Source organism: Peromyscus leucopus, chromosome 8b, assembly GCF_004664715.2.
Source record: "Peromyscus leucopus breed LL Stock chromosome 8b, UCI_PerLeu_2.1, whole genome shotgun sequence".
Classification (NCBI taxonomy): Eukaryota; Metazoa; Chordata; class Mammalia; order Rodentia; family Cricetidae; genus Peromyscus; species Peromyscus leucopus.
In genome coordinates this window covers 98,712,173-98,730,727 of record NC_051086.1, presented here as the reverse complement: position 1 = coordinate 98,730,727, position 18,555 = coordinate 98,712,173, and the positions used below count along the sequence as shown (strand labels likewise).

Sequence of the window (18,555 nt, the reverse complement as noted above, 5' to 3'; positions counted from 1 at the left end):
AGTTTTATATATATGTATACATACATATATATAAAATGTATACTACATTAGTATAACCACAAGGAAAAGAGGAAATGGTTGTAATTTAGCTACTTCTATAAGAAATTTAAATCTGTCCAGCTATAGTGGTATATGTCTTTAACCCAAGAACTCTGGATGCAGAGGTAGTCAGATCTCTATTATGAGTTCGAGGTAGCCTGGTCTACATAGTGAGTTCAAGGACACCTAGAGCTACATATAAGACCCTGTCTTGAAAAAAGAAATTTAAATTTGACATTTATAAAACAATATTAATTTGAAGTTAAGAGTATGGCTGGTCTTGGTGGTGTACTCTTGTACCCTAACTTGTGGAAGTAGATGCAAGAGGATCAGGTTAGGAGTTCAAAGTCATCTTCAGCTCCATAATGGGTTGAAAGTCAGTCTGGGCAACAAAAGACCAAAGGTAGGTGTGGTGGCACATCTCTTAATCTCAGTACTTGAGAGGTAGAGGAAGGCAGATATCTGAATTCAAGGCCAGATTGGTCTACATTGTGAGTTCCAAGACAGCTGAGTCTACCTGGTGAGACCTTGTCTAAATAAAGAGGCGGGGAGGGACTAACTTGTGCTTTTCTTAGTACTAGTAATGGTAGAGTGTTTGATTAACATGCACAAGGCTGGGCCCTGGGTTTGATTCCTAGTATGGCAGAGAGAGGAGCAAAGGAATAAGGAGGGAGAGAGGGAGAGGGATTTTAGCTAGCATGGTAGCTACATGTACTCAGGCTAGACGCTCACAGGCTCCAGGCTATGAGATATGATCTATGTAGTTAGAGCCCACCCTTCACCTAAAAAAAGGAGAAAAGGTAAAAAAAAAAAAAAAAACACTAGATTGCAGATTATTGTAGATGCGATTCAGGAAATAAACAGGATGATAGAATAAAGAAGCAGGCAGGTTAGACAGAATAAGCTTATAAAAAGGTTACGTTGATGGAGGCAACTAGAATAAATTTTTAGGTCTGAAACTTTTTAACATTTTAGAATTTCTCTTCCAAGAGTCTAGAAAACTTTGAAAAGTATATTACTTTTTCATAAATGAATTTCTTTTATTTTTGGCCTTATTCCTTTTCAAACTTGACTTTCCAGCAAAGTTTAACTTTTTTGGCAACTCTTTCCAATAAGAGACATTTTGCAGAGCTGAGAATCAAATCAAGGGCTTATTCAGGCTGTGCTACTTGAAAATCTCTTGTTTTTTTTCCCTCTGGTATCTGACCACTGTGAATTTTCCGTATTCATGTTACTGTTTGCTTTCCTTGACATTCTTTCACAGGTCTTTTTATTTTCATTCTGCATACCCCTAGCTGATACTCTGTATTCCCATGGATTTAATTACCATTCTTCATTATTCCAAAATGGATATGTCCTTGGTAGGAATATAGTCATTCTCTTCTCTCTGGAGTTGTAGATCCAGTCACATTGCCTATTGAATGTTTTCCATCATCTTTAAAAATGAACTTAACTCCCCAAAGTATGCTTTTCCTTTGTTCTCTGTCTTTGTGGAGGATACCACCATCTTACCATCTTACCTGACCTCTTCCTCCTCACTTCTGTATATATATAAAATTTTTAGACAAGGTCTCATGTAGCCCCCAGACTTGAAACTTCTGATCCTTCTGCCTTCACTTTCCAGGCATTTCTACTTTGTTTCACTGTCCTATTTTCCTATTTCTTTTGGGGTGGGGAAGGGTGGCATGTTGCCTAAGCCAGTCTTAAATTCCTGAGCTCATTTACCTGCTTTAGTCTTCCAGATAGCTGAGATTACAAGCATGGACAGCTTGACTTTCCTTTGTTGTAGTGTTGGGGTCTCACTTTTTTTCCAAGTCCATTTCTACCAGTGTGGTACAGGCTATCAACCTCTCTCTCTCTCTCTCTGCATGTTACCTTCTCAGAGCAGAAACTTTCTATTCACCACTATCCATAACTGGCGCAAAGGAAGTGCTGAGCATTTCTGAATAAAGGACTGATTTTTGTTTCCAGTATTGGCAACATATAAAGCTCCCATTTCCCCAAAATGGAAGTCTGGGACTGGTGTGTAGTTTGGAGGTAGAGCATTTGCCAGTCATGTGCCGTACCCTGGATTCATTTGCAGTACTAAAAGGAGAAAACAAGGAAATCTGATCAGATAATCTCCATACTTAAAAACTCTTAGTGGCTCTAGCCAAATTTCTTAAAATTACTTAAGTTCCTAAATAGAAGGTTTTGAATGTAGATGTCCCTCTCTTGTGAGTTTCATCTGTCCATTTTGAGCCACACTCAAATAATATTTTGTATTCTCTTCTGGCCTTCATAAAAGCTGTTTTTTCCCCCAGCACTCTAATTTTAATTTTTTTTGTTTTTGTTTTTCGAGACAGGGTTTCTCTGTGTAGCTTTGCTCCTTTCCTGGAACTCACTTGGTAGTCCAGGCTGGCCTCGAACTCACAGAGATCCGCCTGGCTCTGCCTCCCGAGTGCTGGGATTAAAGGCGTGCGCCACCACCGCCCGGTTAATTTTAATTTTTTGAAAATTATATTTATGGCAGGGCAGTGGTGGCACATGCCTTTAATCCCAACACTTGGGAGGCAGAGCCAGGCGGATCTCTGTGAGTTCAAGGCCAGCCTGGTCTACAAAGCGAGTTTCTGGATAGGTACCAAAACTACACAGAGAGAAACCCTGTCTCGAAAAAAAAAAATTGTATTTATGTATTGTGCACGTTGAGAGGGCCATGCACATGTTACCAGTGTGTATGTGGCAGTCAGAAGACAACTTAGGGGAATCTGCTCTCTCCTTCGACCATGTGGGTTCCTGGGATTGAATTCAAGTTATCAGGCTTAGCAGTTAAGTTATCTTGCCTCCTCAATTTTACCTCCTCAATTTTACCTGTCAACTGATTGATTTTATTTGTTGTTCAGGATGCAATTCTGGATTGCCTTTTTTTTTTTTTTTTTTTTTGGTTTTTCGAGACAGGGTTTCTCTGTGTAGCTTTGTGCCTTTCCTGGAACTCACTTGGTAGCCCAGGCTGGCCTCGAACTCACAGAGATCCGCCTGGCTCTGCCTCCCGAGTGCTGGGATTAAAGGCGTGCGCCACCACCGCCCGGCTGGATTGCCTTTTAGGAACACCCAACTATGGATTATGGTGGTTTCATCATATCCTCCCACAACCAAATGTCTTTCCCGTTTCTTAGCACCTCATCTATCATATCAGACTATTGCTTTTATTCCACCAAACTGGGGATTCAGTGGGCACTTAATAAGAGTTTGTTGGTTAAATGGATAAATATCTAAAGGTCAAATTGCTAAGCCTAAGCATTTAAAGTTCTCTTTGTGCATTCAAATTTTTGTCCCTTACTGTTGGTGCCAAGTTATGCTAAAACTTCCAAAAAGTTCTTCCAAAAGTTTTTTGACTTTTTTATATACAGAAAAACTGTGACTCTGAAGTATAGTTTTTTTCAGACACTACTTACATTATGCTATACATAGGAATAGTTTACAGATATTTTGTTTAAAATTTGTGGTATTGGGGGCTGAAGAGTTGCCTCAGAGGTTAAGAACAATCACTACTGTTCCAGAGGATCCAAGTTCAATTCCTACCAGCTACAACCATCTGTAACTCCAGTTGCAGGGGATCTGATGCCTCTTCTGACCTCAGACACCAGGGATGCATGCAGTGCACTTACATACATGAAGGCAAAACACTTCATGTACATAAAACAAAAATAAATCTTTTTTTTTAAAATTCAGTATTGTGTTAGGTGTTGTGGTTCACCCCCATCATCCCATCCACTGGGAAGATGAGGCAGATGAGGAACTCAAGGCCAAACTTACCTACATAACCTAGTTTTAAGCCAGCCTGGGCTACATGAAACCATATTTTGTTTTGTTTTAAATCAAGAATAAAAAGAAAGCAGTCACTCATTTGTGGCTTTGTTTTGGAGACAAGGTCTCACACCGTAGTCTTGGATGGCCTTGAACTCATTGGCACTCCTACCTAAACCCTCCAAATACTGAGGTTCCAATTCTTAGCTTCAAGAATGCTGGAATTATAGGTATGTGCTACTATTCCAGTCCGTTTGTTTTTTAATTCTTTAATGTATACTTTCATATTGGAATAGGAATTCAAGGAATTCAATCAGTTTACTCAGTTTTACCCATCTCTGCCTAGTGGTTGGGCAGAAATTGTATGTATGTATATATGTGTGTATGTGTGTGTGTGAGAGAGAGAGAGGAGAGAAGAGAGCGAGCGAGCACATATCTGTTTTTTTTTTTTTCTTTTTGAGACAGAATCTCACTGTGCAGCCCTTGCTGACCTGGAACTTGGTATAAAGAGATCAATCAGCATGCCTTTACCTTCCAGTTGCTAAAGCTTGTACCATGACATTTAGCTGTGTTGAGATTTGAGATTTGAACAGTTAACATAAATGCTTCAAACTATGCACTAAATCTTAGTTTATTGAATAGATCTTCTTTATTTAAATTTTTTAAATTTATTTTATGTGTATGAGTGTTTTACTTGAATGTATGTAAGTGCACCACAAGTGTGCCTGGTACCCTAGGAGGTCAGAAGAGGGCTCTGCATCTCCTGGGACTAGAGTTACAGATAGTTGTGAATCACCATATGGGTGCTGGAAATCGAACCAGGATTCTTTGCCAGAGCAACCAAGGACCTTTTTTTTTAAAGGTTTTTTTTTTTTGTTTTTTTTTTTTTTTTTGAAACAGGGTTTCTCTGTGTAGCCTTGAACTCATTCTGTAGCCCAGGCTGTCCTCAGACTCAGAGATCTACCTGCCTCTGCCTCTTGAGTGCTGCAATTAAAGGTGTGTGCCACCAGCACCTGGCTCTAGTTCCTGATCCTCACGCCTTAAATACTTTTCTGCTTTCTGCCATCACTTCCTGGGATTAAAGGCGTGAGTCACCATGCCTGGCTGTTTCCAGTGTGGCCTTGAACTCACAGAGATCCAGATGGATTTCTGCCTCTGGAATGCTAGGATTGAAGGCGTGTGTGCCACCATTTTCTGGCCACTATATCTAATGGCTGTTCTGTTCTCTGACCCCAGATAAGTTTATTAGGGTGTACAAATATTTTGGGGAACACAATAGCACTGTGTGTGTGTGTGTGTGTGTGTCTGTGTCTTGTGTCTTTGCAAACAGCCTGAATCATGCTTTTTTGATAGCCTTTATATTATAGTCCATTAAAACCATCATTCAGGTGGGAGTAATTAGAAAGTCTGGTTTAAAAGACTGATTGTAAAAGTGTTTATGAGATACCCAGCAAAATCTGAAGAGTAACCCAATATGTCCCATATTTATTGAGGATATAGAAATGGTGCTATTCTGACTTATTTTTCTTCAGCACATGACAGCTAGGCTTTCTTATAAAGATGTATTTCTTGTTGCCAACTGGTTACCCTAAGGAATAAATAGTTTTTAAGAAAGAAAATGTGTTTGCTTCTTCTTTATACTTTAGATTTTTGAGAGCTCCTTTTAATTCTTGTTTTCTCTTCCCCTCCCTCTTTTAAAAATAGCCTACTGTTCTGGTTCTATGGGAGCAGTGACTTTTCTGTCTTTGACTCTATTAATTATAGTTTTCGTTTGTCCCTGCTTTGTCTTTTCCCTCTGAATTCCCTTTCCACTTTTCCTAATAGTTTTGGTTTCTCTTCTTTTCAGGTTGTAGTTTCAAGTGTCTGATAACCATTAATTATCCTTCTTTGTTTTTTATTTTTTTAAACAAGGTCTCACCATGTAGCCTCAGCTGTCCTAGAACTCACTATGTAGATCAGGTTGTCCTTGAACTCAGAGATCTACTTCCTCTGCCTCCAGAGTGATGAGATTTGTTTGTTTGTTTTTCAAGACAGAGTTTCTCTGTGTAGCTCTGGCTGTCCTGGAATTCGTTGTGTAGACTAGGCTGGCCTCGAACTCACAGACATAGAGATTGCCTACCTCTGCCTCTGGAGTACTGGAATTATGTGCTACCACCATCCAGCCAGAGTGCTGGCATTAAAGGCATGTGCCAACACGCCTGGCTAACTTGAACAGATTTTTTGTTTTGTTTTGGTTTGGATTAGAGTTTCTCTGCGTGCCCTGGTTGTCCTGGAAGTCAGAGATCCAACTGCTTCTACCTCACAAATGCTGGAATTAAAGGCATGTACCATTACCTGGTAACTTCAACAATTTAACATTAAATTAATACTGCTTCATGTGGGCCTCTACTCACTGTATTTTATATCTCCACTATAATTTTTTTTGAGACAAGGTCTCATTTATGTAACTCATGTTGACCTTAAATTCCCTAGTGCTGGCTATAATAGGTTGTGGTACCAAGCCCAACTCCACTATAAAGCATACCAAAAACTACATACTGGTGTATCTCTAGGGTATAAAAATAATAACTCATACCATTATCAGGCCTACAAGTTAGAAATGATTCCCGAGACAGAGTTTCTCTGTGTAGCTTTGTGCCTTTCCTGGAACTCACTTGGTAGCCCAGGCTGGCCTCGAACTCACAGAGATCCGCCTGGCTCTGCCTCCCGAGTGCTGGGATTAAAGGCGTGCGCCGCCGCCGCCGCCGCCGCCGCCGCCGCCGCCGCCGCCGCCGCCGCCACCACCACCACCAACACCAACACCAACACCAACACCAACACCAACACCACCGCCCGGCCTGTTTGTTTGTTTTGCTTGTTTGTTTTTCGAGACAGGGTTTCTCTGTGTAGCTTTAGTGCCTGTTTTGGATCTCGCTCTGTAGACCAGGCTGGCTTGGAACTCACAGAGATCCACTTGCCTCTGCATCCCACTTGCTGGGATTAAAGTTGTGTGCCACCACCTCTGAGAAATGATTATTCTGAATAGTGGAGCGTTATTGTTTGTTTTTTTGGTTTTGTTGGCTCATTCCAGGGCCTTGAATGAAAATGCAAACAGTCTGTCACTATGGTATTTACCTATCACCTTTTGCTTTTTTTTTTTTTTTTTAAAAAAAAACTTTTAAACAGACTCAGTAAACAGCCCTGTCCGGCCTTGAATTCACTGTGTAGCACAGGCAAGGTCTGCTTGAACTTGTAATCTTTCTGCCTCATACTCTTTGGTAGCTGTGACTATAGGCCTTTACCACCAGGCACAGCCCATATACTGTTCATTTGTTTGTTTTTTGAGACAAAGTCTAAGTCAATAGTCCATGCTAGCTTAAAGCTCAGTATGCAGCCTAGACTGGCTTCAAACTGATGAGAGTCCTTCTGGCTCAGCTTCCTTAGTGCTAGGATTACAGCTGAGAGCTACTGTCTTAGTCTCTGTCCTTTTGCTGTGAAGAGACACCGTGACCAAGGCAACTCTTTTGTTGGAAAACATTTAGTTGGCGACTTGCTTAGAGTTTCAGAGGTTTAGTCCATTATTGTCAGGGCAGATAGCATGGCTACACACACACAGAGGCACTGGAGCAGTAGCTGAGAGCTAGCTAGAAAGAGAGAGAGGAGAGACATCTGAGCCTGGCATGGGCTTTTGAAAACCACACCTCCTAATCCTTGTACTCCTTCCAAACAGTTCCATTGCCAGTGTCCAAGCATTCAAATATATGAGCCTATGAGGGCCATTTTCATTCAGACCATCACAACCACCATGCTGGAGCCATAGAGTTCATCAGTGTCTACCTTTTCCCAGTTGTCTTAAAAGTGTGATTGTATGGAGTTTGGTGTTTCAGTTCAGATCCAAAGACAGTGATCCATATAATTATACTTTTTAGAGTTTCTTTAATGCAATAGTTGTCCCCCTTTGTGCGTGCGTGCGTGCGTGCGTGCGTGCGTGCATGTAGGTCAGATGTTGTTGATATCCTGGTTTCTACCTCATCACTCTTCACCTTTTTTGTTTGTATATAGCACCAGAGTTTAGGGCTTAATTGTTTTCCTAAAGACATTGAAGCAAGAATCTTACTAAAACATTTTTCACAATTCCCCAGTATGAAGACAAACATTAAAAAGGAAAAAAAAAAAAAAAAAAGAGAGAGAGAGAGAGAGAGAAACCCCAACCCAGAACTATTTATAAGGGGAAAGGCTTTATACATCAGTTGAAGCAATATAAATCTAACTTGTCTTTTAAGGAGTCTGTTACTGAATCTGAAGCTCACTGATTTGTCTAGACTGCCTGACTAGTGTGCTCTGAGTATTTGCTCGTTCGTGAACCACTGCATCTGGTGTTGTGGTGATTCCTGGGCATCTGGACACAGGTCCTCAGGCTTATGCAACCAGTACTTTGCCCACTACCTCCCCAGACCCAGCATTACCTTTTCAGTTTTCTGAGATAGGGCTTTGATACAACGCTGAGATTCACCTTTGTTGATAATATATTCCATGCTGGTGTGGAATTAACTAAAAATGGATAATGATTATATAATGGGGAATAATTTCTTCCCCCTACTCTACAGAATAAGTAAGAGTGTTTGTCTTGGAGGATGTCTGGCAGCAAGTAAGCCTGTTATTTGGTGGTGCTAGTTTTTAGACAATTGTTATACTCAAAGTACTATTTAAAGGACTCTCCAACTTTTGTTGGCCTCCTGCATCTTACTCTAGAGAACAGCAGTCTCTGAGGATTTTTTCTTTTTAAACTTTGAGAGTTTGCCTTTTCAAATAATTCATTTGTTTTTCTATAGAACAGTAGGGCAAAACAGTCCCCTATAAGCCAGCTGGGCATAGAGGCATCTTGCTTCATCACAAAGCTGATTCTTTTTTAGATCCTGACATAAGTTGGTATTGTCCACTACGTTTTTTTTTTTTTTTTTTTTTTAAAGCAGTGTCTAGTTGCTCCCAGGAGACTTCTGTCGAAAGTTACATCAATATTGTTGCTGACCTGGTAGCTGTTAAGATGGAAAAGGGTGTCTAGTGGAAGATGTATTTATTTTACATATTGAAAATTCCCACTTACAGGCTCTTATTGTTTGCCTGCCTTACTCAAAAGAGTATGAGAGAGACAGAGGCAGAGAGGAATAGGGAGAGGATTTATGCTATAGCATATTGGAAATGTACAACAAACTGTTATGCTGGGGGTCGATAGCCAGAATTCCCAGAGGTAAAGTCATTTAGTAATTAGAAAAACTGCTTCCTTCTCACCATGATTTTGTTAATTCTCACTTCACCATGATTGTTCTGATGCTAGTAGCCAAGTATACTTCAGGGTGACTAGCTTTATAAAATCATGCCATTGGAAAGAGGATAAGTCATATTAAAACATTAGCATCTATTTAGAGTTGTTTCTTTTTTTAAACGTCTCTGGCTGGCAGGCAGGGTGGCATATAACAACAACAACAAAAATGTGAATTAGGGTGAAGCTTCTAAAATCCTATTTATGATGCACAAAATGCTGTTGTGTACAGATTATAAGAGCCTCAGGGCTAGTAAGATGGCGTATCACTTGCTGCAGTAAACCTTGCAACTTGAGTTTGATCTTTGTAATCTCGGAACCTTTGTAGAAGGAAAGAATTGATTCCACAAAGTTCTCTGGCTTCTGCATTCTGTGACACCTGTGAGCTCCCTTTTCCATATATCACAGTCATACACACGCACATGTGCACACACCAATAATTATATTAACAATAATTACAACAACAACAACAATATTTTTTTAAAAAAACCAGGTAGTAGTTTTCCTAATAATTGGCCAATGTCCCAGAAAGGACCTTGAGCAGTCTGGGTTATCTCTCCCTAGGGAGACAGAGTCACTACAAGTCAGATTACATGGACTGAAGAGAATTAACATGAAACAGGGAGAGAAATTTTCTCACAGGAAGACATTGTGTCTAGACAGAAAAGTGTTTTCTGTAGTGATTGAATAGCTTGGGTTGGATGTGGTAGCTTGTGTTTAAAGTCCTGGCACTTGCAAGGCCTAAGCAATAGAACTGCCTCAAGTTTGAGGCCAGCTTGAAATATATAGTAGTTCTATATGGTCAAAGGCTACATAGTGAGATCTTGCCTGAAACAAACAAACAAAATAGAAAAAATAAGAAAAGAAAAAGCTTAAGGATTAATAAAGTCAGTAAAGGATTAAAAAATGGCACTTTAAGCTGTGAGGCAGTGGCACAGGCCTTTAATCCTAGCACTCAGGAGGCAGAGGCAGGCGGATCTCTGTGAGTTCAAGGACAGCCTGGTCTGCAGAGAGAGTTCCAGGACAGCCAGGGCTACACAGTAAAACCCTGTCTCCAAAAACAAAAACAAAAAAGCATTTTAAAACTAATGAATGTTGGGACTGGAGAGATGGTTCAGTGGTTAAGAGCACTGGCTACTCTTCCAGATGACCCAGGTTCAATTCCCAGCACCCACATGGCAGCTCACAATTGTCTGTAACTCTAGTTCCAGTGGATCTGACACCTTCACGCCAATGCACAAAAAATAAATTTAAATAATTAAAAAACCCAAACCAATGAATGTTTATTGTTATGCTAGTTATAATAACTAAGATATGGAACCAGTCAATAGATGAAAAAAATAAAGAAAAGTGTGTGTGTGTATTTTATTCAGCCATAAAAAAAAATGGAAATTGTTATTTGTGGGAAATTGTATGGAACTGAAGATCATGTTAAGTGAAATAAGTCAGAGTCACAGAGACAAGTATCTCGTTTTCTCTCATTTGTGAAATTTAGATTTCAATGTGAATATGTATGTACAGATCTATGAGATGAAAACTATGAGGGAAGAGGAAGAGATTTACAGGGAGAGGAGATGGGGAAACCAGGGAAGGTAATGGGAGGAAGAAACTTAGAAGATCCCGTGTTCTCTCCAGCAGAACATGGACTTCACTGCTCACACACGCATGCGGCTGGAAAGCAGAAGGGGAGTACTCAAAGAAAGGAACAGACTAGTGGGGAGGAGTGTGTACTTAGTGAAACTTAATTTTTCTCTCTTCAGTTTTGTGGTTCTTTGGTTTTTTCAGTTTTGTTTTTTGGTCAGTTCTGTGGAAAGTGCTCTATTATTGAGCTATATTCCACAGCCAGTAAATCATAAGGTTTCTCTTTGTAATTTATAACATTTTCTATATAAATTTCAGTTTTTACTCTGCAACTTTTGTTATTGATTCGTTTAACAAACATTTTAGAACTTGCTGTATGTTGTCATTACTTTTCCCACTAGCATTACATCAGGACATACAGCCATGCCTTTATGGAACCTACATTGTGGCAAGAATAGGCACATAGTAAATAAGGTAAATTACTAAAATTTTTAGTATGGGGTTTGGGAATAATTGCTCTAAAGAAGAGTAAGGAGGGGAGATAGGGAGATGAGAAAGATCTCCCTAAGAAGGTGATGTCTGAACAAAGGCATGAAGGGCAGTAGAGAGGGAGCAAGCCATTAGTTATCTGGGTAGGAGAATTCCAAATAGCAGGAAACAAGTGCAGAGGCTTACTCACTCCCTAAGCCTCAGAATACTACAGATACTTACAAGGAGCGGGATATCAAACAAGTAGGATGGTGGGAAAAGGTTGTGTGGGTTCCAAGAGGCCCATTGTAAGCTCTGTAGTAGATAATTTAAACTATCAGGTCTGACTTCCTTTAAAAGGATCCTCCTCACTATTCTGCATTCTAGAGGATCAGGGTGAAAGTGAAGAGACCATTCAAGAGGTGAATGCTAGAGCAATAATTCATACAGTAGATAAAATGGTGGCACAGATCAAACTTGTAATGGAGATAATGAAAAGGAGTGAGATATGAGTCAGACTTGCTGATAGATCTGGTAAGAGCTATTAAGGAAAGAGAAGTGTCAAAGCTGACTCTAAAGTTCTAGGCATGAATGCAGTCACTTAATGAATCAGAGACCAAGAGAGGATCAGGTAGGTTTTCAACACACTAAGTTTAAGGTGTTTATTAGAATCTAACTGATTTTGCCCAGTAAATAGGCTGTAGACATACACATTTGAAGTTTAGGTTTATACTAGAGATAGAAATTTAGAAGCTGTCAGCATACAATTATCATTTAAAGCAATGACAGTAGATGAGCTCCAGCTGGAGAGGCGGCTCAGAGATTAAGAGCACTGACTGCTCTTCCTGCTCTTCCAGAAGATCCGAGTTCAATTCCCAGGAGGCAAGAGGATTGTGAGCTTTAGGCTACCTTGGCAACATAGTAAGGTCCTGCTTCAAAAAACAATTTACTGGGCTATTAAGATCAGCAGATAAAGGCATTGCTTCGCAACAATGCAAGCTGGAGACCTAGGTTCCATCCCTAAAACTCATCTAAAGGTGAAAGGAGAGAATAGACTCCACAATATTGTTCTCCAACCTCCAGCACACATGTAGTGACACATGTGCATAGACTTATATATAAGTAAGTCTTAAAATTATAACAAAGAAACAAAAAAATGGAACAGAAAATGTGTCCAAGGATGGAGCACTTTAATGTGAAGAAATTGAGAAGTAACCAGTAAAGAGTACCAAGAAAGAGCAACCAGAAAAGAGAAGGGAAATAAGGAAAGCCAAACAGAAGAAGAAACCAGTTGTCAGACGCTGCTAATCTAGCAGATAAGATAGAGACTGAGATTTAATGATTTCATTTAACCAATCTTTTTTTAAATTATATTTGATTGGTAGTGTTATTTCTAGTCCGGGTTCTTTTTTTTTTTTTTTTTTTTTTTTTGGTTTTTTTCGAGACAGGGTTTCTCTGTGTAGCTTTGCGCCTTTCCTGGCGCTCACTTGGTAGCCCAGGCTGGCCTTGAACTCACAGAGATCCACCTGGCTCTGCCTCCCGAGTGCTGGGATTAAAGGCGTGCGCCACCACCGCCCGGCTCGGGTTCTTTTTTTAATTTAAACCTACATCAGATAAATTCACAAAATTACTTATTGCTGATCTTTCCTTCTTACTTATTTACTTATTTTTTGCAGTGCTGTGAATAGGCAAGCACAATACTATTGAGCTACACCCTGACCCCAATATCTCTTGTTAAATAATCACTTAGCAAATATGAATTATTCTGTTATTCTTTTGTATCTTCTGTACATACTATGGATTAAAGATTTGTTTTCAACTCAATGAATATGCAAGTATACTAAAAGATTTAGTTGTAGTGGAATATATGTATTCCCTTTGGGATGTCTATTATGTGAAATGATAACACCTTAACTAAATAAATTGTTGTATTTTTACTTCTGTATTTGGAGGTTTTAGGTATAATTATTAGAGAAACTTATAATCAACTCAATTTCATGATTTTGAGATATCTTAGATACTACACACACACACACACACACACACACACACACACACAATTCTTTTAAAAATTTATTTTGTGTGTGATAGCTTACATGCACAGGTCAAAGGACAAATTTCAGGAGTTAGTTTTCTCCTTCTGCCATGTGGATCCCAGGAATCAAATTCAGGTTGTCAGGCTTGGTGGTAGATGCCTTGATTGAGCCATATTGCCAGCTCTTGTTTGTTGTTGTTGTGTTGGGATTTTTGCATGCATGTATGTCTGTATACGTCATGTGTGCTGGTGCCTTTGGAGGCCAGAATTAGGTATCGGATCCTCTGGGACTGAAGTTCCAGAAGGATGCCAGCTGCCATGTGGGTGCTAGAACTAGAACTGGGGTCCTCTGGACCTTGAACCATCCCTCCAGTCCCTAATAGTTATCTCTGAAGCACAGGTGTTGAAAATATAAAAGATTTCATTTCAATACTGAAAATGTCTGTTGTTGTTCTTTATTAGAAATTCATTGAATTTGAAGACTCTCAGGAACAGGAAAAGAAGGATTTACAGACCCGAGTAGAATCTCTGGAATCTCAAACCAGACAACTTGAACTTAAAGCAAAAAACTATGCTGACCAGAGTAAGTACAATGCTTTTCTCCTCATAAGTACTCATTAAAGAGTAGACCCCTATACAGTGAATGACTCACCCTGACATTTGACAAGGGCTCCAAATATGTGCTCGAAATTGTCATCACAGAATCAAGTGTGAGATCGGGGTGCTGGTATTAATTCCTTTTTGTTCCCATCTCATGACACCAAGCTATGTAGAAAAGGTTGAGTCAGAGATACCTGCTAGACTGACTTCTTCAGTTGTGCTGCCTGCCTGTTTGGAGTTAGCATTCTGCTGTCTTTGTTATGCAGATACCCATATGTGGAGCAGTTCTGCTCAGAGTTCCATTGTTTCTGTATTGCTTTGAAGTTTACCAAGAGAGAAACTAGCCTTGAAGTATGTATAAAAAGTGACTGAAATTTCTTTTGTTCCTTTTTGTTGAAAAAGTAAAGTTAATTTAGGGAAAGAGAAGTTCCTTTTTTCAGATTCTTTTGGTTTTTTTTGAGACAGGGTTGCTCTATAGTCTAGAGATCAGAGATCCACCTGTCTCTGACTCCCCAGTACTGGGATTAAAGGAGTGTGCTACCACCGCCCATCTCATTTAAAAAAAAAATATTTAAAATTGTTTTTAGTTTTTTTTTTTTTTTTTTTTTTTTAATGTGTGTGAGTATTTGCCTGTTTACATGCATATATGTGTACTGTGTGCATGCCTGGTGTCCTGGCAGATCAGAAGAGGGCATCAGATCCCTTGGAACTGGAATTAAGGATGGTTGTAAGCTACCATGTGCTCCCAGATAGCACCTGGGACCCCAACTCTGGGAAGAGCAGCAAGCAAGTGCTCTTAATTGCTGAGCCAATTTCTTTAACCCCTCAGATTCATTTTTAATGCAATTTCATGTTATTTTTTACTTTTTAAATTATTTCAATTTTCATGGATAATTTTGCCTTTTCCTAATGAAAATGAACAAATTTTAAAAAGTGAAATTTATAAAAAGAAGTGGTGAGAAACTTCATGATCCCTTTTCTCTTTAATTTAAAATATATTTATTTGGGGGGCAGGGCACACATGGAATGGTGTCCATGTGAATGTCAGAGGATAACCTGGGGGAATTATCTTTTTCTACCATGTGGTTCATGGGGATCAAACTTGGGTTATCAGGCTTGGTGGCAAATGAGCCATATCACCAGCCCATGTCCCATTTTATGTTGTTTCTCACATCACTCATTAAGGCTCTATACCAATACCCGCTATTGTGTTTTGTTTTTCTGAGATAGAGGTCTCATTATGCATATAGCTAGTCTGGTTGCAAACATTCTCCTTCATAGTGCTAGGTGTGTTCCTCCATACCCGGCTGTGATATCTGCTGTTAAGGAACTGCCTGTCCTTACGGATAACTTTCAACACCAGAAAGTGAAGTATATGTGAGAATGGAACTAAGTGCATCCTTTAGAACTCTAGAAGGGCCTAACTGAGCTAAATGCATAACAGTTGGAATTTGGAGCTCAAACACTAGAATCCAAAAATTCACAGTGCTCTTTTGCAGATACTGTGGAGTTCCAATAGACATTTGATTACAGAAACTAACCTGAGCCAACAATGAGCTATATCCCTTGACTTCATGTTTTTAGGCTTGATGATACATAAGAGTTCTACAGCCTCCCTTGGTTAATTAAGAAGTCAGTGGTTTCTGATTCTGCTGTAGACTCTCTTATAGATAGATGGCTGTGCACTTAGAGAACTTGTGGTGGGCTCTACTACACACTGGAATCATACTGTGTGAACCACACATCTGGAAGAACAGTTTGTGGCTGTAGCATTTGGTACATTTTAAGAGTTGAACATTTTATACTCAAAGAGGAAGAAAATTTGAGGTTTTTTTTTTTATTTGTTTGTTTGTTTTTTTAAAGACAGTCTTACTTTGTAGCCTAGGTTTCTGGAACTCATGTAGTCCATTCTGACCTTGAACGTAACACTGATCTTTTCAGCCTCTCAAGTGCTGGGAATACAGGTGTGAACCACCATGCTCAAAACAGTTTGATTATAGGAGATATCTTAATTCTAAATTGATTATAGCTTTATATTAGGAATTATATAGTATTCTAGAACTACACAATAAAGACATAGCAGAACTAAGCAAAATTTCATTATCTTAATGAATTTTTTTTTGATTTGTACAAAGTACCAAGTTTTCAGTAGATTTTTATTTTTTTAATTGAAAAAGAATTGCTAGTTTCTGGGTGATGGTGGTGACACATGCCTTTGATCCCAGTACTGGGGAGGCAGAGACAGGAGGATCTCTGTGGGTTAGAAGCCAGCCTAGTCTACAGAGAAACCCTGTCTTGAAAAAAAAAAAAAAAAGAATTGCTTGTTTAAAATTCTTTTAGACATCAAGTGATCTGTTTCTGTTGTAAGAAAAAAATTAGAGCAAAATTTGTTTTATACTTAAAATTGCATTAAAATTTTATTTTTATGTGTGTGTGTGAGTGCCTTGATAAATGTATATGCACCTTCGAGCCTGGTGCCTAAGGGAGGATGTCAGGTTAACCGCCACCAAGTGGGTACTGGGAATCAGCCTTGGTTCTCTGCAAGAGCAGCAAGTGCTCTTAACCTCTGAACTGTCTTTCCAGCCTCTGAAATCAAAATTTGATTTGTCTCACATTGGGAGGAGATACTGTTGTTTTTCCACAAAAAGGTAGATGTAGTAGATTCCCTCTCTCCCTCTTCATCACTGAAATCAAAAAAAACAAAACAAAACAAATTTTTTCTCCTCTCTAATGAATGTAAATAAAACTTACTTTGTTTTTTGGTTTTTCAAGACAGGGTTTCTTTGTGTAATGACCTTGACTGTCCTGGGACTTGCTTTGTAGACCAGGCTGGCCTCGAAAGCCATCTGCCTCTGCCTTAAGACATACTTCTTAAGTGTTGAATACAGGAGCATGTTTTGAGGGTCTCCAGTTTCACCTTTTCATTGTTCTAGGTTTGTTTTGTAGCTTGGTGAATCACACTCAGCATTTTGGAATTGTCATGTACTATGGAGTCCATTTTCATTTCTTTCTTCAGAAGCATTCATTATCATGTTTACATTTTAATTCCAAGATTTTTTAAAATTAAGTGTTTTAATAAAAACTATACTCTATAGAAGGAAGGGGGAATTTCTTTACAAATATTAAAAATAGTTTTGAGCTTAATTAAGATTTGGAAACTTGTTTTGTTTCTTGCTTGGAGACATGGTCTCACTATTGTGGCCTTGAACTTGTAATCCTTTCAACCTCTCAAGTGCTGGGATTACAGGTCTATGCCATTGGCACCATACTCAACAGTTCAGACATTAGCTTCAGCTTCCTGGGTGCTGGAGCTGTAAGTGTCTACCACTAACTACCACTGATCTTTTTTTTTTTTTTTTTTTTTTTTAATTTATGTGTTATTTATGCCAACCCTGGGTTATATAACAAAATAAGCTGATGAAGCCATGGGGAACAAGCCAGTAAGCAGCATTCTTCCATGACCTCTGCTTGGAGATCCTGCCCTGACTTCCCATCATGATGACCTGTAATTGGGCTGAGTAACTCAAATAAACCCTTTGCTTCCCAAGTTGCTTTATCATGGTGTTTTGTCATAGCAGTAAAAAAGCAAACTAGTACCAGAATTATGAGGTATTGCTGTGACAGACTTGACTGTAGTTTTAAGGAGGATCATGGAGTTTGGAATAGTGGGCTAGAAAAACCATTGAGTGCTCAGAGTTTAATGAGCTGTTCTGGGAATTTTGGAAGATAAGAATACTGAGAGCAATGCAGACAATAGAGACTTGGTTTGTGATGTTTCAAGGAAAGTTTTGAGAGTACCACAAATTTTCTATCAGAGCTGCTTGTGTGATAGATTTGAATTGAGAATCTGTGGTTTTGCTGGGTGGTGGTGGCACATGCCTTTAGTCCCAGCACTTGGGAGTCAGAGGCAGGTGGATTGCTGTGAGTTCGAGGCCAGCTTGGTCTACAGAGCAAGTTCTAGGACAGTCAGGCCAACCAGAGAAACCTTGTCTTGAAAAACAAACAATCTGTGATTTCTGCTTAGCTGGGGCTCAAGAATCAGCTGTGACTAACAAGAGACTAGCACCACTGAAAAGTACACCTTAGCTACACTGGCACACGTGAAATTGTCTGTAGCAATAGAAAACCCTGCTGGGACTAACAAGAAATGAACATCATTGAGGTGAAATCTTCTGAGAAGTATTTCCTCATGATCAGCACATGGAAGCTGTGATCCATAGGGGTAAGGCTGCATCTCAGTTTGGCAGCTGAACTTGATAATGATTTTGAAGGCGTGAAGAGATCATGGAGAGAAGCTGAGGCTTGACCCATGTGTGGCAGGGTTGGAGTCCCTGAAGAGAGGCCACAAGAGGCCATTGATAAAGGTACAGCCTCAGTTGCAGAGAAAAACTTCAGGATTGAAGGGATCATAGAGAGAGTCTGAGGCTTGGCACTATGTGGCAGGGTTGGAGTCCCTGAAAAGAGTCCAGGAGAGGCAGTTAGTGAAGGTGTGCAGCAGTAGTGGAGACCCCTGCCATATTGTAGATACCAGGACAATGGACAGCCACTAAAGGACAGTGGCAGGTGTAGCATTGAGCCAACTTGAGCCTTCCAGACAAGCTGTGTGTGCTGAGGATAGCAAAGCCAGAGAAGTGGATCTTCCCAAACCCTTTGGAGCCCAGAAGATTGTGAGTGAATCCCAGATGCCAGTCATCACGTTACAGCATTTAGTTTATACTGCTGAATCTTGATTTCACATTATTTATTT

At 39.6% G+C, this 18,555-nt stretch overlaps 1 protein-coding gene across 9 annotated transcripts in view; it reads left to right on the top strand.

Moving 5' to 3' along the window:
• Spag9 (sperm associated antigen 9) overlaps positions 1–18,555 on the top strand; it is a 133,699-nt gene that overhangs the window by 9,601 nt on the left and 105,543 nt on the right. For all 9 annotated transcript variants that reach the window (XM_028868917.2, XM_028868915.2, XM_028868916.2 and 6 more), the window contains exon 2: positions 13,671–13,791. In XM_028868917.2, coding sequence (XP_028724750.1) covers positions 13,671–13,791 — 121 coding nt within the window. The remainder of the gene's footprint in view (positions 1–13,670; positions 13,792–18,555) is intronic.